The sequence below is a fragment of the Indicator indicator genome, chromosome 1 (assembly GCF_027791375.1).
Source record: "Indicator indicator isolate 239-I01 chromosome 1, UM_Iind_1.1, whole genome shotgun sequence".
Lineage (NCBI taxonomy): Eukaryota > Metazoa > Chordata > Aves > Piciformes > Indicatoridae > Indicator > Indicator indicator.
Genome location: NC_072010.1, coordinates 64326342 through 64352834, shown reverse-complemented (window position 1 = coordinate 64352834; position 26493 = coordinate 64326342). Strand labels below are relative to the sequence as shown.

At 38.3% G+C, this 26493-nt stretch overlaps 1 protein-coding gene across 5 annotated transcripts in view; it reads right to left on the bottom strand.

The window, feature by feature from the left end:
* ARHGEF7 (Rho guanine nucleotide exchange factor 7) overlaps positions 1 to 26493 on the bottom strand; it is a 120175-nt gene that overhangs the window by 27393 nt on the left and 66289 nt on the right. For 4 of the 5 annotated variants that reach the window (XM_054391166.1, XM_054391174.1, XM_054391189.1 and 1 more), the window contains 5 exons: positions 21417 to 21511; positions 20975 to 21070; positions 13217 to 13339; positions 1648 to 1786; positions 709 to 768 (listed from right to left, as the gene is read on the bottom strand). In XM_054391166.1, the coding sequence (XP_054247141.1) occupies positions 709 to 768; positions 1648 to 1786; positions 13217 to 13339; positions 20975 to 21070; positions 21417 to 21511 (513 nt within the window). Of the gene's footprint in view, positions 1 to 708; positions 769 to 1647; positions 1787 to 13216; positions 13340 to 20974; positions 21071 to 21416; positions 21512 to 23100; positions 23104 to 23904; positions 23956 to 26493 lie in introns of those variants that run through there. The other variant, XM_054391197.1, reaches the window with a different exon arrangement.

The window sequence follows — 26493 nt, the reverse complement described above, 5'->3', positions numbered from 1 at the left end:
CTACTAGCTGTACTCCCATTCATTTGAATTTTTGAACAAATCGTTTCCGAGTCCTGTTCGTAAAGCACCCAACAGAATAGGAACATCAAACCTCTTCTGAACATGAGTAACACTAAAATTTCTGCTTTAAAAGATAAAAAGCCAGAAAATACCAGGTTACCACCAGCAGTTCGTAACAGTAAGCTCAAAACATTAAGCTTGTTGCAGCTGAGGTGGATATTTTATTTTGGTTTTGATTTTCTGGTAGAGTCTTTTTGTAGTACACATTATTTTTTAAAAGATAGTAATGTGGACAGCTCATCTGTTCAAATTAGACTTCCTGCTCCAATTAGTACTGGAAAGTTCCTATCTTCCAAATCTCACTAGCACTCCCCCTTCATCCTCTCACCCTTAACTTCAACAACATGTAAAAAAAAAAAATTCTCTGAAAAGCCCTTCTTCAGGAGACTAGATACACTAGCACTAGTAGAAAGGAAGATGAAGCACAAGCAAGAGGGCAGAAAGCTTCGCAAGGCCCTTACACAAAGTCTGTTTGCTTAAATCTCCAGCAAATTATTAGCAAATTAAATCCTTAGCTCTGCCCACAGACAGCATCAAAATCCCAGCTCTCAAATTTCTTGTGCAAACAAAACCCCTTCACTTTTCTAAAGCAGAGGGAGGTGAAATTGCAACACATTCAAAATATATAAGAGTTTTTATCATGCTTACAGAGAGATTTTTGAAGGCAGTCATAGATTTTTGAATATCTGGACGATCTGGATGATAATCCTAAACAGAGAAAACACACAAATCTTTTAGTTCTGGTAGAATTGATGAAAAACATTGGAGGATTAAGAAAACAGAAATTAACAGTTCTGTAAAATAGAATTTGTAGACCAATCTGCTATCTTTTCACAGTCATCTTAGAATCAAGCACTGGTGGTCTCGCTTGTAGTAAAAACGGAGTCACAACATTCCTACTTAGACTTAAAATAGAGCCAAGAAAGTTGTACAAGACCTAGTGGACAAGAGATTTTGAAATCTTAGTAAGAAAGCATTTATTTTAAAAGAGTTTTATTTGGCAAGTTAGCTTTGTGACCAACTAGTTTCCTTACAGACTACCATGTTCCACTGTCATTCACTGACAGAACAAATTGTGTGACAAGACAAAGACCCGTACGCTTTGTTTCTCTCCCTCCTTCACACTCCAAAAACCTATCCTATAAAATACAAAGATGGAAACAGTAGCTCCCCTCAAACACCTTCCCATATTGGAAAGGTCATTTTTCGACAGCACTCAGGAAAAGTCAAAGGGGCTATTTTGGTGATGTGTTCAACATGCTGAGGTCCTAAGATGAGAAGCAACACTCCTAAAAAAGTGCCTCAATTATTATGCAGGAGACACTTTCAATGTCAAGTCAGCCAAAGACCCTGCAAGACTGCTCTAGGAGTGCAGATTAGCTTCTCTGGCTAGTTTTACTTCAAATATTTAGCTTTTACAGGACTTTTTACTGTGACAAGTTTTAAACCATTGCAGCCCGTATTTTAGAAGGCTGACAGAAGAGTAAGCAAATGTAATTCTGTGTCCCATTGTGTCTGACATGTACCTTTAAAATAATTGTTGTCAAATCATCATTAAGCTGGAACATAAATGCTGATAAGATATACCTCCATGTGTCTTTCGAGTTCTTTGAGTAACGTGGGGTATTTATCCAGACGCATAAAAGGTTTGCTGAGGCCCGTGGTCAGTACAAGGATCCCGGGGCTGTTGGCACCTTTCATTTCCATGAATTCTCCTAGCTCCTCACTGTGTACACAAGATATTTAAACAAATTAAGAGCAAGTTACCAGGACAATTAAAATTGTATTGGATTTTTCGCTTCAAGTCTTTCATCCACAAGGAATTCTGCCAATAAAGCAAGAGGCCAGGAAGTAACTTGAGTACAACTTACATGCTGGGAACAGTTTCTGCATTATATAAAATATGGGAACAAGACGTTTGCAGATGTGGGATTCCACGCAGAGAACAACGAACACAGGATCAAACCCACTATTCTAGGCAACTGACCCTCAAGGCAAAGACAGCTTCTAAGTTCCTGCCATCTGAGCAAAGCCATTTGCACTTACTTATTCTCTTACTTATCTCTTTACTCTAGTAAAATGACATATGACCTTAGAGGTAGTTTGCACATGAGCATAAATCACAGAATCATCACAGAATCCTTTAGGTTGAAAACAACCTTTAAGATCATTAAGTCCAGCTGTAAACCTAGCGAGGCCAAGTCCACCAGTAAACTGTGTCCCTAAGCACCACATTTACACATCTTTAAAACGCCTCTGGGGATGGTGACTCAACTACTTTCCTGGGCAGCTTGTTGCAGTGCTTGACAAATGAGTCAACAGCTTCTTATTTAATGAAGCTCTGATATTTTAAAGGTGTCAGGAACTAAGAGACATTTCAAAATTTTTTTCCTCCTATACTTACATCTCACACACCCAAGGTGTTCCTGCAAAGTAACTAACCATACTAACACAGAGCCAATGGTAGACCACCGTAAAAATAATTACCATGCAATCTATTCTCAAATTTGAGTTAGAGTTTCACCGAAGGTGTATTTACACAACAGATTTATTTTGACAGTAAAGCTACTATAACAAATCCATGCTCTCCAAATATCGGGAACTACCAATTTCCCCGATTTTTTTAATCATTTCCAAGAAGCAGCCCAGCCCCTCAACTTTCTACAGTAACTCACTTAAAAAGCAGCAATTTCAGCTCACTCTACCATCAAAGAAACTTTAAACAGTTACACCTAATTACTTACAAAACAGAGGTTTCAGAAGACTATAGTGAAGGACAAGCTTTTCAAGTTTAAATAACCAGGAGCAAAATGAGGTTTTGCAGCCTTTTCATGGGGAGAAGGATGTATGGCAACACCTGGGCTGATTTCCAGGCTTCAGAAAATAGAAGTTGCAGAAGAACACAGGATTCTAAAGACAAAAAAGCTAAATAAAGGAAAATTCAGAAAGCCACCCATTAAAAAGATAACATGATCTTGCATTCAAGCTGTGTCATTCTGATGTCCACACATGGAGTTGCTCATGTTTTGAGCCCTTGTTACAGCAAATTAACTGGTTCCCATAAAAAAAAAAATCCACAACAAAAACACTATTCTCATGTGACAGTCATGTGAATTCTACTCTAAGACAATCTGGGAGTTCCTTACCTCATACTGATTAATAGCATTGTGCCCCCGTAAGTCAGAACTACTGCTTAAATTCTTTTTTTCTGCTCCTTGCTTCTTGGCATAGTCTCATTTTTCAAAAGGAAGCCTCAGTCAGCTATCAGATTCCATTTTTGGAGTGTAAAAACAGTGTCAAACATTGAAAAAAAAAATAGAAAGAGGCAGACTTGCTCTTTATGGCCACATTAACAAGAAGGGAAGAGCAAGTATCTCCAATAAGGCTTAGTGTTTCCATGCAGAATTGAAAGCAAATCCTGACCTGCTTGGCTTCCCTACAGAAAAATAACATGGATCAGACACCGCCATAATACATATGTTCAATTTCAGTGGGACACTACATAAAAGCATTATATATATCTAGACAAAACAGACCTCCCTACCTCACCCCCTTGTAGATACACTCCTTCCCACTTCAGAAAAAGTGACACTTAGCTTATTAATGTCACTTGTCCAAATAAATGGAGAGCATAACAAGAATATGAACTGTGACTTTCCCACAACACTGGAAGTGCTTTACCCACCATCCGACCTGGCTCTTTCTCCTCCCACCTGCTTGAAACTTCCTCATTCACAGAAGGTTTCCAGACAGTTTATTCCAACGTTTACTTGTCTTCAGGTTCATTAACTGGCATTTACTTACACTACCTTGCTTAAATATATCCAGCACCATTTCTGAATGGTAAGGTCCAACATAACCTTACACCACCTCTTTTAGAACACTCCATCCTCATTCTAGCCAGGCCCAGGCACCCCTCACTGCATAAGCTTGTGCAAATTCTGCTTTACCCAACTGCAAAGTCCAGAAAGTGGATGAGGGGATATCCCAACACTTGCTTTGCATTTCAGACTTGCAAAGAGAAGGGCTGGTGTGATGGTTTTAAGGCTGTGCCTTTAATTTCTTTTCACAGAGTTTGAGCAGAAAGGTGAAAGAATGTAAATAAATCAGAATTGGGTGTAAGAAGGCAAAAAAAATGATTATTCAAAACACTTCCATTGGAGAAACAGAAACGTTTAAGAGTCAGTATTCAAAACAAAGTACAGGCAGTCTCTCAGTCTGTCTGGTGTTTCTTTGCTGGGCAGTCTGCGTTTCTTTCCTGCACTTTGTCCTTTGCAGATAGCTTTTCAAGATCAGTATGCCAGTATGTTAAGTTTAACAACCTCTCTGCTTCTTGGCTTTCTTCTCCTTTGCCTGCTAGCTCTGGGAAGAGTGGCGGGGGAAGAAGCAGGGCCCCTCTGGGGCCAGGGGGCTTTGTTGTGGGTTTTTTTGTTAATATTTATATTTTTTTTGGTACATATTTATAAGTGTTGTGAATAGTGTATATTTGTACATATTCATTGTATTTCATTATAGATGGTAGTTTTGCTTGTAAAATACAGCTTCATTTGCTTCTGAACTGAGCTAGTCTGGAGTTGTTAATGTGGGAGGGGAATTTCAGCCCACCACACTACAAGAGCTGGGAACACTTGCAAATGTCCACAGCTCCACCAGGCAGGCCTTGCTACATCACACTCAAGCAGCACATAATAAAACCCCCAGGCCTCCTAAAAATCAGCTCTTGATGTGATCAGGTTTCAGCCAAAATTAAAACTCACTTAAAAGGCTCCTGTAATACCTTTCATGAAAAATTATAATTCAGTATGTAGACCTGAGTACTTTTCTAGTTTAAATTTACATTCGAGAAGTAAAGCTGATGAAGTCTGTATACCTACAGCCTGAAAACATACTTTGTCTTATGCCTTCTTGGTCACCGCCCTTACTCAGAATATAATAAACATCAACTTAATTGACAACTGATCCTGGTGGCACCCTAAACAATACTAAGGACTGAGTCATGTTTTGGTTTTATAGTGTTACCAGCTACTTGTTCATTGAGGACTGAGGCAATTAGCTGAAACATGAAGCTGCAAGGCTATGGTGTGGTGGCTCATCTTTCCTCCTGACTCAGCTAAAAAGGAAGAGGGTGTTTCCAGCAAGGTGATAACGGTAAACAAATGAAGGTACAGTGCCCAGTTTTCAAAGGAAGCTTTACTAACACTAATATGTGAAAATCCTTCTGTCAGAAGGCACTCAATGGTTCTAAATTTCAATTTGCTATGTATGACATTGATGCTCTGCACACCACAGCTATTTTTGTTTTATTCATTAATTCTGTGCAATCATCTAGATCAACATCAAGTTAGATGACATATGGTAGTTGGTAACTATCTTCACCTATTTTATTGTAAATGAAACATTTGCTACAAGAATCAACAAATAGCAAACATTTCAAGTTCACTCTTTGCCTTTTGTTCACTTCAGCCAGACCCAGCCTTGTCTGTTAAACTTCAGCAACTACTCTTTCACATTATCTGCTATGCTTCCAGGCAGCACAATCCATATTCCTTATCTACACAGCTTCTCCTTCCTCCCCAACACAGCAGTATGTTCTACAGGATGTGTCAACTACAAATACCGCAGACCATTCAACGTAAGGGTGTTCCGACCAGTGCTCATTTTTGCCTTCAGACTGGGAAGAGACAAACTCCTTCATACCCAATTACTCAGGCCATCTCCATGCTGCTGGTAGAAACAAATGCATTACATAAATGGCATTTTCTCAGCTATCCGCTAACACAATGCTTGCAATTTTTTCCTCGCCTCCTCCATCCCTTTTTTTCTATGCCTCTACAGTAGGAGGAGCACTGCTTACTGTTTCACCCACACTCACATTTAATTTTCATTATCACTGTAACACTTTTTCTCTACTTCAATATGAAATAGGAGACAATATTAAAAAAAAAAAAAGGAAACAAAAACAACCAACCCTTGTTGTAGCCTGAATTAAAATCGAGTTCTTGGAAGCCTGAAATAAAAAAAAAAAAAACCAAAAAACCAACAACAGATAATATCTTACTTGTTTCTACTCTGCAATGCCTTCAACTAAACACTCTGTGGTTACAAAATATTGCAGCAGTTCACTGCTCTTCCACCCAAGACATTTTGTTGTTTATCACTTCTTTTTTACTTAATCACAGTGTAGGAACCTACAGAGCAAGTTTATACTTCAGCTCACTTGAAATGTACACAATGTCCTGAAAAACAGGCTTAGAAATGGCATCATCAGGAAGCCTTTTATAGGGAGCAGTGTTAATAGGCCTAATTAAAACTGAGTAACATAGCTTTCCTCCAAGGTTTCCAAGCCGCTGACATTTTCTTTCAAACACTTCTGTGCTCCCCCTCGACATGACAGTTTGTTCAAACTTCAGTATGAACACACACTTTTAATACAATACAACCCAAAATTTTGTTTGAGTACTTCCATCATGCAGACTCCATTGGCTGTCTACCCATGCTAAATCAACCTGCTACCTCTGCAGCCTCGTGGACAAAAAATACCTGTCAAAATGGATGTTAGTTCAGTTTAATCTTTAAACTGAGTGTCCATTTATTCACAAATTACAAATACAATACAGAACATAGTATTCTGACCCACTCATATTTTATTGAAAGTGAGCTTTTCTACTATCTGAATACCACAATGGTTCACAACAGTTCTTTAATTACTAACAGCTTAAAAGTCAGTGTCATTAGCTTCAGAGTGCAGCTGCTTTGCCAAAGACAATGGCTCTTTTATGTCACACTTCGAATTGATGCCTGCAAGTACCACACTCTCATAAGTGGTATATGCTGAATAAAACTCCAGTCCACAGCTAAAGAGTATGTTCTATAAAAAGGTATCATTTCACTGAACAGGAAAAACTTTTGAACAGTGAAATCACCAATTTAGTCACAACTGCCTAAGCAACCAGCTTTTCAGAACAAGGTTGCTGAGATCTGAATTCACTGCTTATGTCACTTTACAGACTAAAATGCAGAGCTGCATACAGAAGTGCTGTCCTTCATTTCTGCTGAAATCTCAAGCTGAAGAGTTCTCCCCATTACAGACCAGAGTTAGTCCACAGCTTGCAATATTTTAAAGGTAACCATGAAAAGCGTTTTTAAGCTCTATTAACATATTCTGATTTTTATTAGTACAGCTGTCTCAAAAGCTGCAAATCAGACTGGGGAGAGGGAAGAAAACAAGTTCAGATGTGCCTACCGTAACAAAAGAAAAGGAGAAAGCCACTTAAACTCGAGGGAAGCACATCCTGGAAGTAAAACATGTTTAAAATCACAACTTACACTTCTGAAGCCGGTCTCTGTTTGTAATAGATGGAACACTAGCTATCACTGCTGAGGGGTCTGAGGACTGTACATAGGCACCTCATTTTGAGAGCGTTGTGGCACAGCTTGGCTCAACAACCCCTTAACCACAGCTTTTAATTTCCTACTGCTAAGCTCCCCAGTCAAGCTCCTCTCCCGGGAAATGTTGCTTGGTGTATGACATCAGCATGCACACTTGCAGGCTGAGGGATGCACCAAAGAGGAGGAGGCACAAAGACTGTTCTAACTCAAACTGATCTGTATTCTCTGCTCCAGTTACTCACTGTAATTGTGATGTTTCAACTCCACACATTTTATCCAGACTGTGATGCAAGCATAGAATATACTTAGCGTATGTTATCTAACAGATCAGAAGAATCTACCAAAATTAATGTCTGAACAAGCAAAGATCTGTGAATAGCTTTCTTGCAGCTGGGAACTGGCTCAACACTTGCCACTTCACAAAACAAAGTAGGCATAATATTACTAATTTTTGTTTGTCTTTTCATCAAATTAGAGGATTTTTTTGGGAATCATTTTTCTTCCGTTTTATAAGAAACTTATTTAAAAGAATATTCTTTAGAAGCAGCATATAGTGGTGCTTAAATATTAAAAAGCTTAATCCAACCCCCTCCAAATGGCCTATTTAAATGATGATTACATTGGGTCTGCACTCTCCAATATTTCTTTGAAAGAGTTTTATGTTCACTAATCGCTGAGGCCTCTGGTTTGTTTTCAGTATTATTAATCTTCCAGTGAGTTCTATACTCAAATATCCTTCTTTATTATTTGGGATAGAGCCCACAGTCCTAGTCCTAGCTTCCACCTTCCCTTTTTCATTGCTAGAGTTTGCCCTTGCACTGAACTTTATGGTTGGTGATCCCCCTCAGGTAAGCAACATCTCATGTTCCTTGGACTCCTTAACTCTACTGCAATTATCCATTTCTGTACTTTGCCTCCAAACAGGGTTTTAAATCTATTCAAGGGAAAAATCTTCTCTCATGTCTTAGGATGCTCATCATGTTTCTTCTCTGAAATCAAGCATACGTCTATGATCAGAAGCACACAGCAATCAGTGCTACTTTGTCTAAACACTACGCCCTCGAGGCAGTTCTGCTTTCATCAGCTAGTAACATTCTCTCCTAAAATAACACCATTTAATTGCATGGGATCACCTACCCTTGAACTAGGGTTCACAAAAAACCCTACAGGACATTCGAAATTCAAACCTCAAACACTGCCGTCAGAGGCACGATTATTATAGAATAAAGGAAATAAACCAGAGATTGCATACAGCAGCACTGTATGTAACTCTCTCCACAAGGAGAGAACGAACTAGGAGCTAGAACAAGCTAGGAGGCAGTGGTGGAAACATGCAAAACTCTGATCTCTTGATTCATTACACTGCAAGAATTTTAATTATTGGAAAAAAATTTAAAAGGCTCTGAAACAATTCTCAATACAAACAGTTCCCTTCAAGTTTCAAGACTGTATAAAATCGATAGATTATGTTGAGTACCACTGCTAACGTCTGGATAAAATCTACAGTGCCACATCTGGAAACAAGAATAGAACCTATTTCCAAACTTTACAGAAAACTTTGTTTTGTTGTAGTTGATTGTCAAAAGAAAATACAACCACAGAAACATGCTGCTCTGGAACCTGAACTCCTGTGTGGATTCTATCAGGTTTTATTTCCATTTCTGCATATCCACATACACTCAGGTTTCTAGTGAAATCCATCTCAATAGCTTGACTATTAGTAATTAATTTAAGGAAATGAAGTATGCTTGCAGCTGATTGGAAATACTAAAAAAAAAAAATCTATTAAGCAATATAACTGTCCCAGCTCACCCTTGACTATTTACATAAAAACACGTATATGTATATATAAGCACATATATGCACACTCCTTATTTTGTCCTAACTGAGTAACAGCCCCCATTTGCTGCTGCGTACAATCAAGAAGCAAATGACAGACAAGAGTAAGAGGAAACACAGGCTGGCATTCATACTGAATGGCATCAAAAAGAGACAATGACATTCAAATTGAATGGATCTTTTACAACTACAGCCTCACCTCAAGAACTGCTATTTAGAGACGTCACCAAAAATTCTATTTGAAAGAGAAGCTTTTCACTGTAAGTCTAAAATAATAATACCACCATGCTTTATGCACACATACAGAGTCCAGGTCTCAAGGACACTTTAACAGATTACAACACTGCTCAAGAAACAGGCCTGATATTTCAGAAAATGACATAAAAACCTCCAAAGCAGGTAACAGCTTGCAATTTTGATGATACTGTGATGCAACTGGTTAAAGAAACAACATGATTAACACTTCAAAATTACAATGAGCTATTTTTAGTCAGTGTCAGTAAAAACACAATAAAAGTAGTATACTCTACAGAACAAGTTTCACCGCAAGCAATTATCTAGGAGACTGGTTTCATTTCTTTTTTTTGTTAGTATGGTTTCCACCAAAAGCAAATAAACTTTATAAACTGTAGAAAACACTAATTTTGTTATAAAATAATTTTACCTTTTTTTTTTTAAAGAAAGGCTTTCAGAAGCACAATTAATGCATATGCGTTCAGTTTAAGAAGTGTATAGAGCTCATGGCACGAAAGAATCTGCTATAGACAGCAAGAATTCATGTTCCAAACCAAACCACTTGAGGCTGTTCCTTTTTTCTCTCTCAAACATTACCAGATAGCACAGCTGTTACAAACAGGATATTCAAATCAAAGAAGTCAGCAAGTATCTATTTCTCTGCTCTATTTTTGCTGGTATTAAAACACATGAAATGCTTTTGGACCCTCAGCTGAAACCATGTCGTGGTTTAAGGCCTGCAGGGGCAGACAGAAATTCAACTCCCTAGGTAGACTCCAAGGTGGGTGGGAAAGCTCACCCCCCCAGGGAAGGGGTCCCCAGGTCATGTTTATTCCCGCCTATTTCCTGCCTCCCCTCTATAAAAGGGGGAGCAATTTCTGGTCTCACTGCCTCTTGGCTTCACCTCCCTGCCTGGTGGAGCTCAGTGCTGTTGCTGAGAGCTGGAGACCACAGGGGCAAGCCTACCTGCCACACTGTCCAGGCCTGCTACCTCCTGTCGGGGCCTGCATCCCAGGGAATCCATGGCTGTCCAACCTGGTTCTGTATATACCTATATGTGTGTGTGTCTGTCTATCTATATGTTTTTCCTTAATAGCTCTGTACCTTCTTCTTCCCTAAATGCCTTTTTTTTTTTGGGGGGGTAAAAATTACTTCACTTCTAATTTCTGTTCTTTTGTCAGCCCTTTTGCCTCCTCTGCCTACCTTTTCCCTATGGGAATGGGAAGAGGGAGGTAACCTACTTTCTGTCCCATTCATTTTTTGCCCTGGAAACTCAAATGGTGACACCGTACCACAAAAAAAACCCTATAAATCATCACTGTTCCTTAACCTTTAAGACTTAAATCTTAAAAAATATTCTTGACTTTTTATACCTGGGGAAAAAAAATCCCAATTCATTATTATCTATTATTAGCCACAGTGTAGTTATTTCATTATTATAATAATCATGACTATCCTCAAACCTAAGTAATTTTTGCATTACGGTGCACAAGGGATGGTTTTACACAAAGATAACATAACTACACAGAGAAGGAGACAGTTCTGATCATTTTCCTTTTCGTCATGCCTTCAGTTTTTACTCCTCTCTTTTTCCTACCTTTAAACCAATGTATTGAATAAGCTTTTTGGCATTCTGAGAGAAAAAGGTTCAGAACTGCTTAAAGCCACCTTCCTCATGGCAGCTGTCTCCAGCAGACTTTTTAGTGAAGCCACCTGCCACCTATAGCAACAGTAGTCAACAAAAATGAAGGGCTTAGAATAGTAAAATAGAATTAAAATAGAATAAAATTTTGAAAGGACAAACAGAATTTACTTCTGTTGACTCATGCCTGGTAATACAACAGCATTAAAAGAAAAGCCATTTACCATCACTTCCCTTCCCTTCAGCTATCACTTACAAAGAATACTATTCTTTCGAATCTACTTCCACATCCAAATTACTTAACTGCTCTAGACAGTTATCTGGACTTCACCATGATTTGATAGCAAAGCTGACTTCACAGACCAGAAACTGAATTATTTTTAATTTTTTTTTTTTTTTTAGAACAAGCTATATGTGAAGCAGCATGGAGAAGAAGAAATGCTTCTCTTCTCCATTTGCACAACAGACAGCTTTCCTCCTTTGCACTTCTATCATCATTTCTCAGGCATGGCTATTCCTTTGTGCTTTCCAAGACTTCTAAAAGTTAGGATAATCCTTTACAAATATGGCCAGGTCTTAAGAAATGTAGATGACCACTTCACTATCACTCTACCACCTTCCATCTATAGATTAAATCCTAGACCTCCGTATGGAAAGAGCTTAAACACACAAAACCAACCAAAACCTAAGCATAGGAGTATTGAGGTAAAAAAATAAAAACAACAAAAACCACACACACACAAAAAAAACCCCAAACAATCAAGCAAAATGTGCTTCTGGACTGAGCTAGCCTGGTTATTGTCAGTGTGGGAGGGGGATTTCAGCTCTCCACTGTAACACAACAAAACACCAAACACCAACAACAGCTTGGATCACCTAAATATTTTGGTATTTACAGAAAATGCTACTAGGAATAAGTAATTCAAAAGAAAATAGAGTTTTCATGAGGTGATTTTAAACATTTTTTTCTTGTTTAATTTAATTTCTGCCCATATTGCAACATGAATTTGCAGCTTAATTTTTCAAAGTGGGGTTGGAAAACAGTTACATGTCTCAGTAATACAAGCAATAGTTCATAATATTTGGTAGCTAGAAGGCACTGTTAAAATGCAAGCTCTTGGTAGAAGCTAAAGCTACAGGAAACAAAGCAATTATGTTCCTCTGATTTGGAAGAGCTCAGAATATTCAAAGTATCTTTATATTAGTCCATCACAAGATGAAAAAATGTGGAGAAAAAAAGCAAACCTGCTAGCATTTGTCCTATATCTAACCTTCAAGAGAAGGCCAAGGTTCTGTCCAGCACAACAAGCAATCACTCCAAACTCAGAGCTTGCTGCAGCATATCATCATCAGTAGACTACACAAGGCAGGTTTGTGAAAGCAGACTTCTTCGATCAAATTCTGGCCTCCACTCTCTTCTCTCAAGGTCATACAGGGCATCTTCTAAGCAAACTCACATTCAGTCCCAAAGCTTAGCAACCTCCATCATGTTATAATTCATCATCCTACTCCTTACACACAAAATAATGATTTTGTGAATTTGAAAAGCTCACACTCCTTTCACATCACTCAAAAAATAAAGCTGAATATATAACATTATAAATTTAGGTATATACAAATGTACAGGCTTTTATAGGGCTAAGTTACAATTCACCAACTATCTATTAGTAATCATATCAATTATGCCACAACTTCACAAACTTGTTCTGCCTCTGCATTTTTTAAATCAAAGATGACAATCACTACACTTTGGTTTACATACTCAGAGTTCAGCATATGTTCTTTAAATGACAAACTGCTCTCAAACAGTTGATAACATGCTGCCAAAAATGACAAGCTGGTCCAGACCATATAGAACAGTTTACAGTTGTGGGGGTCCTTCTTGTCTTGAATAAAAAAAAACAACAAACCACCAGAAGTACTACTACTTTTTTTCCCCTAGAAAAGCTCTAGCATACCAGAAGCCTGTGAAGAGACATACCACAGCTTTACAACTTAAGTGTATTTTATGCACTTTTGTATCACATTTAAAAGACCACCAAGTTAACGTACCTGTGTTCTGTGAGAACATTTACTGCTGATGGATGGTTGGCACAGTATGCAAGGTATAAGTTTTTCATTTGTGACATCAAATTTAGAAAACATCCTCCAACCCTCTGCTGAGCTTCAGGCAACCTGAAAAACAAGTAATGAAGATGAAATTAGAATAATACTGATACGGAAATAAATGAAAGCCTGGAAAAAATAGTGCATACTGGTTTTTTGTTTGTGCTCTGTTGTTGTATGCATTGGTTATTATATTTATGAAGTCAGATTTCTATGGTCACTGACAAGCAACCTATAGCTTTTCTCTGCCTTCTTTACAGCTTCAAGCCTTTAACAGTCAGGCCTGAATATATCAAGACAGTAGAGGCAAAATATGGTACAAACCTATAAGACAGTCATTCAGCAAAATTTTTCAAGAATTAGTGGTAATTAGCACCTTCTTTAGGAGTTGGATTTTTGGTCAACATACATCAATTAGAACAGTGTATTATACATGCATGCATCAAGCCAAATCTCAAAAGCAGTTTCTCAATACTTAAGTAAAAACTGGATGGAGCAGAAGAAGGATTCTCTCCCTCTACCCTTCACCAGCAGAGAAGATAAGCACAATTACATTCAGAAGAGCTTATTTTGTCTGGCATAAAATGGTGCTTAAACAACAGCAGCATCAGTGACTTGGAAAAAGAAAAAAAAAAAAGGTAACTCAGCACAAGCAGCAGTATTTGCAATAAAAGCTGACTTTAACACAACCTTGGTAAACCTAATCACTTTTGATCATGTTTGTCAGAGGAATATACACACATTTATTCACATAACAGAGGATAGGATATGAATAAAAATAGTATGAATACACAGTATTTTTCAAACAGCTTTAACTGAAACTGTAATCTCAAACTGCAGGAAGAAAATACGTGGAGTATAAATATCCAAAACTAGTTGTGAGGCACCAGCTTAGAACTCTTACAATCAGCAGAAAGCAAAAGTCTGACTCTGATTTTGTATCTTGTAAGTAGGAGAAAAAACCCAACACAACAAGAAAAAAAAAATCTAACAAACACAGACCCCCTCAAAATTTCAGTTCTTCAATTCTTCCAGTCTTATTCTCCTTAAGCTGCATTCTTTATATGCAAATGAAAAGCACACTCAAGACTACTTTTTTTTTTTTACATCCAAAATAATTATCAAGTTAAACAAACTGATGGAAATAGTACATATACTCTAATCAGGCAGGCTTCCTTAATGCTACCATATCACCAACTCAGAACCACTCAACATATACATACTAGATTGTTTCCTATGTGAGACAGAAACTGAACAACACTGTAAGGATGCCACAAGGGATGAAATACTGTCATTTTTCTGTAAGAGCAACTCCCATTTGAATTATTAAGCCTTTTCAGTAGTAGGTTGTATGGCTAATAGATCACTGTAAAAACCTACACTAAAGTCCACCAGAAGATGGGGCACTAAGTTTTCATTAGTCCTCATTAAAAGCTTGTCCTTGACACCTTGTCTAAACCCACTGCACAACATGTGCAAGATGAAAAGTTTCCATTTCTCCTTTTACTCTCCTTGCATAAAGACTGCATCTCCTAACATACATGCCAAGTCTTTGCTTCTTCACAAGATGAGACAAGCAGTGAATTGTTGTTGTTACCCATTTAACTATTCTTAAAACCCATAGTTCACACTGCTCTAAAGCTACATGAGTTCTCAGTAAGTACTCAACAGCTATACTGTTAGCACTGTCAAAGGTTTTCATACTTACATTAGTTCCAACAGTTCTCTGGAAGAACATATTTTTTAAAAAAAAAAGTTTTTAGAGGTAAAGATCTTCTGTAATTGTCGCGAACACATACATAAAGTTAGCAAACATCATTGGTTAACAAACATCTGAAAAGGTGAGAGATGCTCCAATGAACTTCAGTTCAGCTTTCGAAGACAGTTGCTCCTCCAGGCATGGGATGTTCCCATCCTGCTCAAACACTCTTGTCCCGCTCTTTAGGTTTGCTCACAGTAGTTAAAGTTCATCCCAATAAATATATCCCTGAACTTCAAAACTCATCTTGTCTCCTACTAAACTGTTTGGTCCCCTCTGTACAGTGTGGTAAGAACTACACAATATGAAGTGAGAACCTATTGCACATGTCTTCCAAACGCGTGGCAGGAGACACACTTCCTTATTTGAAAGGAACATTCATTACAGACACCGAAAAAATGGCATCTGAGTCCCAGACAGTGCATCATACCTGACACAATTTGACCATAATATTCCATTCATTAAATGCTAAGTCCTGTATTTTACTACCTGTCTTCATTTCTCTTTCAAAGGAAGCTTGAATTCTGAAATCAGAGTGGCTGTTTTTTCAGGTATTTAGGGGAAAACCAGGAGCATTCCTCTGCGCACCGAGGGAATGCCAATTCTTAAGAGTCTTCCAAGAGCGTTTCCTGACAAGCAGCTGGTGCCCCTTAATAAACCTAAGCATGAGCTAATAACGCACTCTTGGGAGTAATAGATGCAGCAAAATTCTGAAGACTCAAGGCATGTAGTTCAGTATTGAATAGTAAAAGGTTGGTGAAAAATTCCTTTTTTTCATACTTGGGGGGGAAAGAAGAGGAGAAGTATTGTGCAAATTATGGCACCAAGCAGATGTCTGTGTCTTCTCAGCCTGCTGTTCTTTTAGCAGAATGAAAGACTTATGTTCTCTTCTATGTGTTGCACATGCACTGCAACTTCACACTGCACACTTTGTTGAAGAAAATTATCAGACTTCATGAGGGGGTGGCAACTCATCCCCTTTTACTTTTCTAATCCATGCACTAGTTGAAAGTGTTGTACTATTTTCAGAGGCACAATTAAGTTATCTGTATCTCCTCTAACTGCTGAAAACCCAACAACTTAAAGTCTAGCATCACACCATACAAACCTTTCAGTGATTAAAGTGTTCAATAAAGAGTAGTTATTTTACAATTTATTCTTGTCATCCAAATATTCTTTTTAGATTTGATTTTAATTAAAAAGTAATCAGATACTGTATTTGTACATATATAAAAATTATAGTTACTTCAGCAGTAAGAAGACCGAAGACATGCTTTAATTCTATTCACAGCATGAAAAATCGCCATAACCAAAGCCTCTGCTGTTGTACACATGCTAGAGAATCACATCTAAACTACGTCAAATTCTCTGCTTCTTGGAGTTACATCTGATAGTTATCAGCTCTGGTTTCCACTTAAAATAGGTTTCCACTGCATAACCTGAGAGAAGAAAGGAAATACCTTGTTGCTGAGTCATGCTTACTGCAAGATTATGATCCAAACTTACCAATCAGAACCAGACTAAAGCTAAACTGACAGCCAGAGAACTGACTGTGATGAATCCAGACAAATTTAAATATAAATCAAGAGAAGCAATTTTAGAAGAAAAGTAGGTAACAAAATTTCATCAGCAATATATGTTTTCCTTGCAAGGAAAAGATGAGATGTCTATAAACTCTGCTTGGCTCTGTGGTTATTGTAAGAGTGTCATGTGGTAATCTGTATTGCTGTAGAGATGTGTATGTATAAATAATTTATACACACACCTGCAGAAAACTGCCACAAACTGGAAACGTTCAATTATCTGAGTGGCATTATCTACTCTTCACTATCTCCTCCTAAAGAAAGAGAACCAGCAAAATTTCCTGTCACCCTCTGTCTCTTGAAGGAGCATCAATGATAAGCTTGACATGTTCGCATAATATAGGTATGGAGAACATGTTGCAACTTAAAAGCTTATAGGAAACAACTCCAGACAAGTGAACATCTGCAAAAATTAAGGAATAATCATGATTCAGGACTCCAAAATCGATGCAGTTTGTGAAGAAATACGAAAGATTAGATGTTGCCTCCTGAGGCTTCACAATTAGCAAGGTTACTGAAATCAGGGAAACACTTGGCAACTTTGAGCTACTGTTTACACAAAGGGAGTAGCTATTCAACTTACTCATAAACCATGCGTCTTGCTTTCAAAGCTCTTCTCACAACCATACCTTTCACTATTTGTTTATTTGCCTTACTCTTGTGGTTAACATGCACAATAACTTCAGCCAATCTGAACACAGCCACTGTGTTCAAGTTTACTTAAGGTTAATAGGATTATTGCTGATGATACTCACAAAAACCTAAAGCAAAAGATCAATATTGAGATAGACCTTTAAGAGACTTAATTTGCATCTGCATTCCAGAAATAAACCTGAAAGTGATTAGTGTTGAATTACATTTCAGCAATCTCCCTCTCACACCCTGGTGTCTCTCTCTTTTTGCTTTAGGGTTTTCCTCTGTGTGTGTGCGTGTGTTTGGGGTTTTATTTTGTTGGTGGTGTTGGGTTTTTTTTTGTTGTTGTTTTTTAATTCTTAAATTCACATTCCACTTCAGAATCAACCTGAACATGCATTATCTGCCTGTACTCAAAACACAGAACAAGATGAAGAAAAACAAAGCAGTTACTGTGACTGCAACAGGGAGAGAGAAGGGGAAAACCCCAGCTATGACCCTTATGGGGCAGAGAGATAAGTCTATAACTAAAAGGCAGCCAATGTTCTCAGTTTGATACACAGGTGATTCATTGTACCTGACCAGTCCATGCAGGATGGTTTATCCAGCCAGCCTGTGTGTTGTGTGCCCCTTACTGTGAACTGCAGCCATAGCCTGAGAGCTTCTATTCCTAGCTAAATGGAAGTTGGGTTGTTTTTTCATTTGTTTGTTTTGTTTTGTTTTTTTTTTTCCCCAGCAGGAGACATCTGTTCAATCTCCTGCTAAAAAACAACAAACCAAAAACCAACCAACCAACCAAAAAAACCAAACACCAAAACAACACAAAAACCCTCACCCCATAGAACAAAGAGCAATATTCCCAACAGTGATCATTTAGGTTAGCCCAGAGATCACCTGACATACACTGACTTTTTTTCAGAAACTCCTTTGCTGTGTGAAACACTGCAGAATTCATCTTTGGCATTGGATCACACGTCTTGAAAGATATCTACAGCACTGGACCACTTTCTGTCCTCAAGAAACTGGAGCCTGGAGTCCTTTTGCTTCATTTTACTGTTATAAATCCAACCAAACATCCAAACAATTACTTCCACCAAAATACACAAAGCACCACTACAGCATTGTGTGTTCTGAAAAAAACCACTACCCACCACTTAACAACAGGAGGATTAAATAGGATAAAGTGGTGCAGTCAAGACAAAGAAGAAAAGCCCCAGAAAGTTCCTGTCACTGAATTGAATGCTAGGATTTAAGAGAAAACTCAAATCAAACTGACTCAGAGAGGGGTGTGGAATTAAGAAAAATACTAAATTCCCACACTCGAGAACAGGAATTTGTCAAGCAAGGTAGGCTGGCAGCATTACAACTGGCAGGACGTCAGGATTTGGTCATTCTAACATGTCAAGTAAGACTAAAACACCCCATCAGATGCTGTAATATGAAGTCGCCTGAATGATGGAAATAAGCTCTCTGCCAAAAATAAGATGATAGATTTATCTTGATAAATCTATCTTCTAGCCCAGAAGCTACCCTGAGAGATACAGAACAGATTCACTAGCCAAAAAAACATGGCAAAATGACAACAAAGGCAGCAAGGCAATCACCCCTTTACATGATGGGAATTATGATGGATTAGATGTGAAACAGGAGGAAGCTGGACCCTGAAGTCAACACACTGTTCTGAAAATTAAACTGAAAATAGAACTTGGCACGACCAGTGTATTTATGAAATGAAAGTAACAGAAAACATTTGCAGTAACCTTTTCAGTAACCCCAGGGCATCTCTTCCTCTGCTCACCCACTAGCATCCATTATGTTCCTCATTTATTACACAGCAACATTTCACTTAGCAGGAAGAAGAAATAAAGGACATTATGTGAAAGTGTTCTTAATAGTGTTAAAATCAAGGAAGGAGTTCTAAACAAGCCTTCTGAGCATGAAGCTACATAGTCATTAGCCTACAAACCAAGTTAAAACAAAGTTTCCATTAATACTTGTTTAAAGGCACATACTTTTCCATTCTTGTTCTCAAGACCACTTTAATAAAAAGGTTTAGAAGATGTGAATTACTTCATTTCCCTGTACTATGATTCAACAGAAACAAAATCATGATAGCAGAATAAAGCTACAAAGTGCAGTGGCAAGAAAGGAACCGAAACTTACGTATGTGGACAAATGGTAATTCTCAGGGTCTTAAGACATTTAACTGGTCAAGATTAACTTGCTAGAAAGAATGCCCTTCTTTCTCAAACAGTGTGGAAGAAAGGCCATTTCAAGAATGTTTCCATTTCACTGCTGAATAGTAATTTGAACTACACCATCCTCCTTTCCATTCTCTCCAGTCTAGGTTGTCTAGAAGCATAGGAAGGAGAGAAGCCAAGTGGTAGGAGTACGTGGGATCCCAAGTCAGCAACAGATCCAGACATATGTTACTGCATAGTAGAAGCACAGCTTATACTTATCGATGACAAAGCTTCCTCTTCGCACAGAGCAGCTCAGAGGAAGAGAGGAGGGTGAGGTCAAAACAAGACATTCAGCTTATCCAAAATCACTGCTGCCAAAAAAAGGTATTTTCTCCTTCAGGACATTCATTCTCTCTCATAGCCAAGTACTCCCAGCAGACTGAAACTTGTCTAAGCCTTCAGAAGCAATTCAAATTATTAACTTGGTGAAACAGCGGCACATTTGGATTAGCAAGTTGCTTTAGGTCACCTTGCGGTAAGCAAGGAAAAGGATACCTGAAGGGAGGTTGTAGCCAGGAGGGGGTTGGTCTCTTCTCCCAGGCAACCAGCACCAGAACAAGAGGACACAGTCTCAAGCTGCGCCAGGGGAGGTTTAGGCTGGAGGTGAGGAGAAAGTTCTTCACAGAGAGAGTGGTTGGCCATTGGAATGGGCTGCCCAGGGAGGTGGTGGAGTCACCATCCCTGGAGGTGTTCAAGAGGGGATTGGACGTGGCACTTGGTGCCATGGTTTAGATAGTCATGAGGTTTAGGGTGACAGGTTGGACTCGATCTTTGAGGTCTCTTCCAGCCTTCTTGATTCTATGATATAACCAAGATTAGGAACAGGAGCTACACTTTCAGCCAAGTTTGAACACTGATATTGTTAGGACAATTCAGACATAATAAGGTCACCTTCTTTCTTACACCTTGGGATGCTGAGGTACAAGCTACAAATTCAGCCTAACCTATGTAAGGAAGACAATCCCCACCCCTTCACCCCTACCCCCACCAATATAGATTGCGCTTTCTGCCTATCCTGTATGCCTCTCCCAGCATATTTTGCCACCACCGTTGTTCAGGACAGGAGAACACCAAGCACAAGCATTCTCATACAGCATATTTCATCTGAGTCACTAACTCCCTCTCCACTGTTCCATCACAAAGTAAGCTCCCATCATTCTTTCTTTTACTTAAAGACTTCAAAATCATACCTTCAAGACACAAACCCACTTACTGTACCACTTCCCAACTGGTATGCAACTGCATCATAGAAATTCATAAATTGTTTTCAAACCACGTCAAAATTCCTACCTCTGCAATTGTATCCTAGGGCCACTATCTACCTGCACAAGCAATCAATGTATTATCCAAACATCCATTGTACTGCTGTAGCAATTATTATTAAAGTGAAAGGAATAAAAATGTCAAACACCATAAATGACAAGTAAAATAATAAAAAGTATTTTCTTCATAGAATTTTACAGCATCTGGTATGCATAGTACTTACTTGGTGCACTCTTCTAAAGACTGTACAAGCATTTGTTGGAAAGAACTTATTTCTTCCAAGTTTCCCAGTAAGTATGAAGTATTTGCTGAGTTTAACCTGAAGTGAAAGTAAATAAAAGGTGTTTAAGTTTGCCATCATCGATTAATTGTGTTTTAATAACAGCTACAATCTTAAACAAAAACGCTTCCTAGTTGTTAGATGAAGGACCAGACTGGTTTATGCAGCAGGCAAGCTGAATAGCAGAAAGCCCTGCCTGAAGAACATCACAGGCCACACAAGAAAATGCACAGACATCAAAATTGAAATTTTGTCTATGTAAACACTCCCCAATGCACAAGAGATCTCAAACTTAATACAAAAAAAAAAAAACACCAACCCAAACAAACCCCACCACCAAACAAACAAGAACCACAAAACAAAAAACCAAACCAAACTCACATACTTTTCACTGGCTTGTAATGGTCGCAGGTAGTTTGAAAGCATTGTTTGTAGCTCCTTAGCATATTCGTTTTCTGTTTCTAATATATTTTGTAGCACCTACAATAAATAACAGTTGTAGCTTGGTATTTAAGACACTTCAAAATGTTTAAATCAGTACTAGTTTTAAAGCATGCTAAAACTTACTGAGAACTAGGTAAATTTAAATTAGTGTTCCTATATTAAAAATTCAAACATGAGCAAGAAAGCACTGAATACCAGACACCTAAGAAATTCACAGGAAAAGGCACCACATACAGGAGTCACCCTTTAGCCATACACAAAACTAAGTGGTAAACTAACAAACTTCACTACAATTCAAATTTTAAAATCCAAGACCCACACAAGAGTGTTCTTCCAAAGCTAGGGGTGATTATGTCTTCTAAGTACTTCAGAAGAGGGAGAGATCATCCGAGTTTGGTAAAGCACAACAGAAGTTGTAAGAGGAATGAACACTGTCATTTTCTCAGTCTCAATTACAATGCAATTAATCATGCTAGCTAAGTATTTACTTAAGAGGTGCTGTTCTACCTACAAGGCCTGAACATTAACGTACTTTAAAATACCAAGTAACTGCCAACTTAGCAGTATTAGTATTATTGCATTCTTTTTGAATGGGGCTGCCTAACCTTCCAGTGAGTGCCACTGCATAGCCTACTACAAGAAAATTACAACAAATTCTGATGCAGAGCCAAGAATTTCTAAAACACAGCACACACTTGTTTTCTGGCTGAATATAAATCGAAGAACTGGAATATGCCCAAATATGTACAAGAAAACATTTTACTGGGCCATCTCCTGGGAGCCTGCTTTAGCATTTTCTGCAGTATACTCACATCAAGTTCTACTGTGCTTCTACCGGCAAATTATGTTTTGCCTCCAAAAAGTTAATTATTCAGAAAGAAAATAATCAGAATTAAATGTAGTTCAATGAATACAGACAAGCTTTGAGAACTGATCATAAGCCACACCACAAATCTTCTCATTTTGCTACATGCCATATTTGTCAAGCCTACAGTAATATCTCATTTCAGCATTTATAGTAACCACTGTAATTGAGTGTATTATTCACTGTTGTAGTCAATACTCTTTCTTAGGAAATAAAAAAAGCCATTCATTCCTAAATGCAAACCTGATGAAATAACTTTAAATAGCTCAGTATGTCAATGAAGAATTCACTGTTCCTTTCACTGGTGTCATTGATTCTGCTTATTCCTTGAATGCTTCTATTCATTTGGAGAGAGGGAGAGAGACCACTTCTGAGTTCATTCTTTTGTTGGAAATCTGAATCCTGAACTGAAGATTAAAATGTCTCCATTCTCTGATAAATACTATGACAGAGGAATGCCAAAGGAAAAGTCATGGCTACTAACTACAGTATAAAGTACAATATGGGCACATAAATTGTGTAAAAAAAAAAAACAAAAACCACAAAAAAAAACCCATTTTGTTTGTTTTAACCCCCAGGGCAGGACGGGATAGAAAAAATATCCCTTTATTATAGCACGAATTAAACCCTATATTCTCTTCTACATACATAGAACAGTTGAACTCAACTGTTAAAACAGAAATACAGAAATACATAGGATTCATAACAATGAAAACTAAATGCAGGACCAATTATTCCCCAGTATGGCTTTTCCCACAACAACCTCCCAGGCCAAAGTCATTATACAGGAGACTGAAAGCCAAGGACAAAAATACAAGTGTCCTGATGGAGCACTGAACAAGCAGTAAGACATTCAAAGATAAAGAAAGGCAGCACCACTTCTCCAATTTCTCAAAGCATATTTCCATACTTCGCTTTAACCAGCTGTCCGAAAAGCTTGAAATAAAACTAGTTTCATGTTGGACAACACTCCATTTTTCTGTGATGCTTTGGCTCTTTGAGGATTTTTTTTTTTTTTTTTGCAATATGGAAAATACAGGATTGGAAGAAAAACATTTCAAGGAGGAAAAAACCCAGAAGAACAGGGAAGTTCACAAAGCAGGATCTAGTAACCTGGTGAATTACTGGAAAAAGGCGATTAAATACAACTGTAAATAAAACTATCCCACAAAGCCTACGCATAGTAGTACTACATACAGTTTTACATTATTCTAGTAGTTCACAGCATTACACAGTACTTTACATATGCACATAATTTTAGACACTTCCTAAAACACACTTATTTTCTCCTCTTTTTGTAAATAAAAGTACTGTTTTCACTGCATACAACATCCTTTTACTTTAAACATCTTTACAAATAATCTTGCTTACATAGCTCAAAAACATCTGAAATGTCACATCCTTCCAGCTTGACTTACCTACCTCACCAAGAAGCTAGAAGGATTAAATGCTGGGACTGTGCTTTGAAGCAGTAAGTAGTTGGTACTGCAACTCAGCGTTCTGGCACCAGAGCACCTTTATATTCCTCATGTCCACAGCTCACCCGCATGCTTCTAATAATCACCTTTCTTTCCTTTCTTGCTCTCTGCACGTTCTGGCTGCTGCAAGACCCCATGAGACCTTGTTTCCACAACTCCACTACAACATTTGCACAGATAAGACCGGGTACCAAAAGAGCAGCATTGAAGCGGCAGCTTTTGCAGTCTGTAACACTGATGAATGGCAGGCACAGACAACTGAACTCATACAGCACAAGCTCTCTCAATCACATGAAATTCAAGCATGGTTGAATTCAAAGCACGGTTAACAACTCTGCCACACAAAACCCCAGCCATCTCCCCAAGGCACAAACTATCACCCAAAAAAGGGATTTAAAATGACCTACATGAAGCTGATCACCTTCAAACCAGAAGAGGAAAAGTCTATTTCACATCTATGCCTGGGCATTATCCTGTAGCACATTCTCATTTTATGAGAGCAGTATGGCACTCAACTGAAACATCACATTTCACCAAAATGGTGATCAGTGCCTAATTTTCCTGGATTACAAGAATGTAAGAGATCAACCCCTTAAAACAGGCCCTCAGGAGGGGCAACGTAAAGCACCACACAAGTATACACCATATGTCCTCAAGAATTTTTATGAGCCTCCGTAAACACAAACTCTTGACCCAACTTCAAACATGTGGCCTCAAAAGGAGTGCTTATTTTTCATCACTTCTCAAACATTTAAACAAAAATTAGGTCATCCAAATAATCATGCTATGGAGAAATTTGCCCATTCCTTTACATGCTTTTAGAACAGCTACTTAATCTCAAGGCAACTGTCCTGTAAGAAGAAACAACCTAATTTTATTTTGGACACAAAGTTTTAAATTCTCAAGGAATCTCAAGCAAGGAGAAAAAAAAAATAAACTCTGAGTAATGCCTGCTCTGTCTTCAGCGAATAACCTACAATATTTCTGCCCACTTCTTCAGCAACACATTACTAAATTACTTCTACATGAAAAATGCTTCATGCTTGATCACAAGTCTGGTTCACATTACACCCTGCTGTAGACTTGCATCATTTCATAGAGGACAAGACCTTGTATCACTATGCTCTCCACTAACCTGCATTCCTGAGCCAGGCAAAATATAAGCGTAAGCCAAATATGCTGTCTTCTCAGCAACATTAGTACAAAGTACAGCTAATAAAAGCACTTGGAGAGTAGAAAGTATGTGATTTGATTTGTGTTATGAAGTTCAGAGGGAGCTCTGTGAATCCATAAAAATAAAGAACACATTTACAAGGGGATTAAGAAGAGAGAAAAGCAGTGAAAGCAGCCTCCTCTTTACATTAAGCATCCTTCCCTTAGTCTATACTAGCCCTTCTCCCAGAAAGGGAGATGAGCAGAGCCCCTATATCTTCCCAAACTTCCTCTTAAATGCCCTTTGATTCTGTCCTCAGTCCTATGAATGCACCCACAGGTGCTGCCTGCACCTGCACAAATTCTTCCCTAGCAAAAGCAGTAATAAACAATCATGAGGTTTACAGGATCTCAGCTACATACTCATGTGGTGGAAGACAGACACAGCTGAAAGAGTGATCTGCCATTGGAATGTGCTGCCCAGGGAGGTGATGGAGTCACCGTCCCTGGAGGTGTTCAGAAAAGGATTGGACGTGGCACTTGAAGCCACGGTTTAGTTAGTCATGAGGTGCTGGGTGATGGGTTGGACTTAATGATCTCTGAGGTCTTTTCCAACTTGTTGATTCTATGATTCTATGAACTTAAAAATAGCAAGTACTCCCAATGTACCAGCTTCAAATCATGCTTGCTTATCAAGAAGGTCTTTAACACAAGCTTTTTCTATCTCAAGCTACATCCTTTTAGTTTCCAGTTGTCAAAGGTTTATTCAAACCTGGGTTTTTACCTTCCTATGGGCTCATTTTTCTTATCAGTGCAGACTGATACCTCTAGCACAGGGAAACCTCAAGTCTGCAGATTACATATTAAGACAGAACGAAAACTCAATTCATATGTTAAACTGCTTTCACTTCAATCAATGGGTTTGCTGTTTGTCTTATTTACATGTAAAAAAATTATATACTCAATACTTATTTTGTAGTTTTTTGCACAAAATCACAGAATGTTAAGGGCTGGAAGGGACCTTGAAAGATCATCTAGTCCAAGCCCCCTTCCAGAGCAGGACCACCTATACCAGGACACACAGGAACACAGCCAGGTGGGTCTTGACTGTCTCCGGAAAGAAGACTCCACAACCCCCCTGGGCAGCCTGTTCCAGTCATTTTATAGTTATATTGCCATCAGGAGCACTTCATATTTTTCAAGAAAACCTAGATGCCAGCTAGCCTAATTTAGGTTTTAAACACAGCAGTAAAGTCTCACTCTACACAAAAAGAATAAAACAGGGGGGGTAAAAAAACCAAGTGGCATATTTGCATACCGTGGAAAAACGTGAACAAGACAATTATCCAATTCACTACAGACAGAATTAAGAACAGCACTCTAGGACTAGTGTTTTCATTTACTATATGTTATGAGATGGTCATTCTCCTCTCCTTACAGTATAGTATATAATGAACAGTTAATAGCTAGCTAGCAGTCAAAACAGTGGGAATCTTATTACATCAGTTTAGTGCAACAAGAAA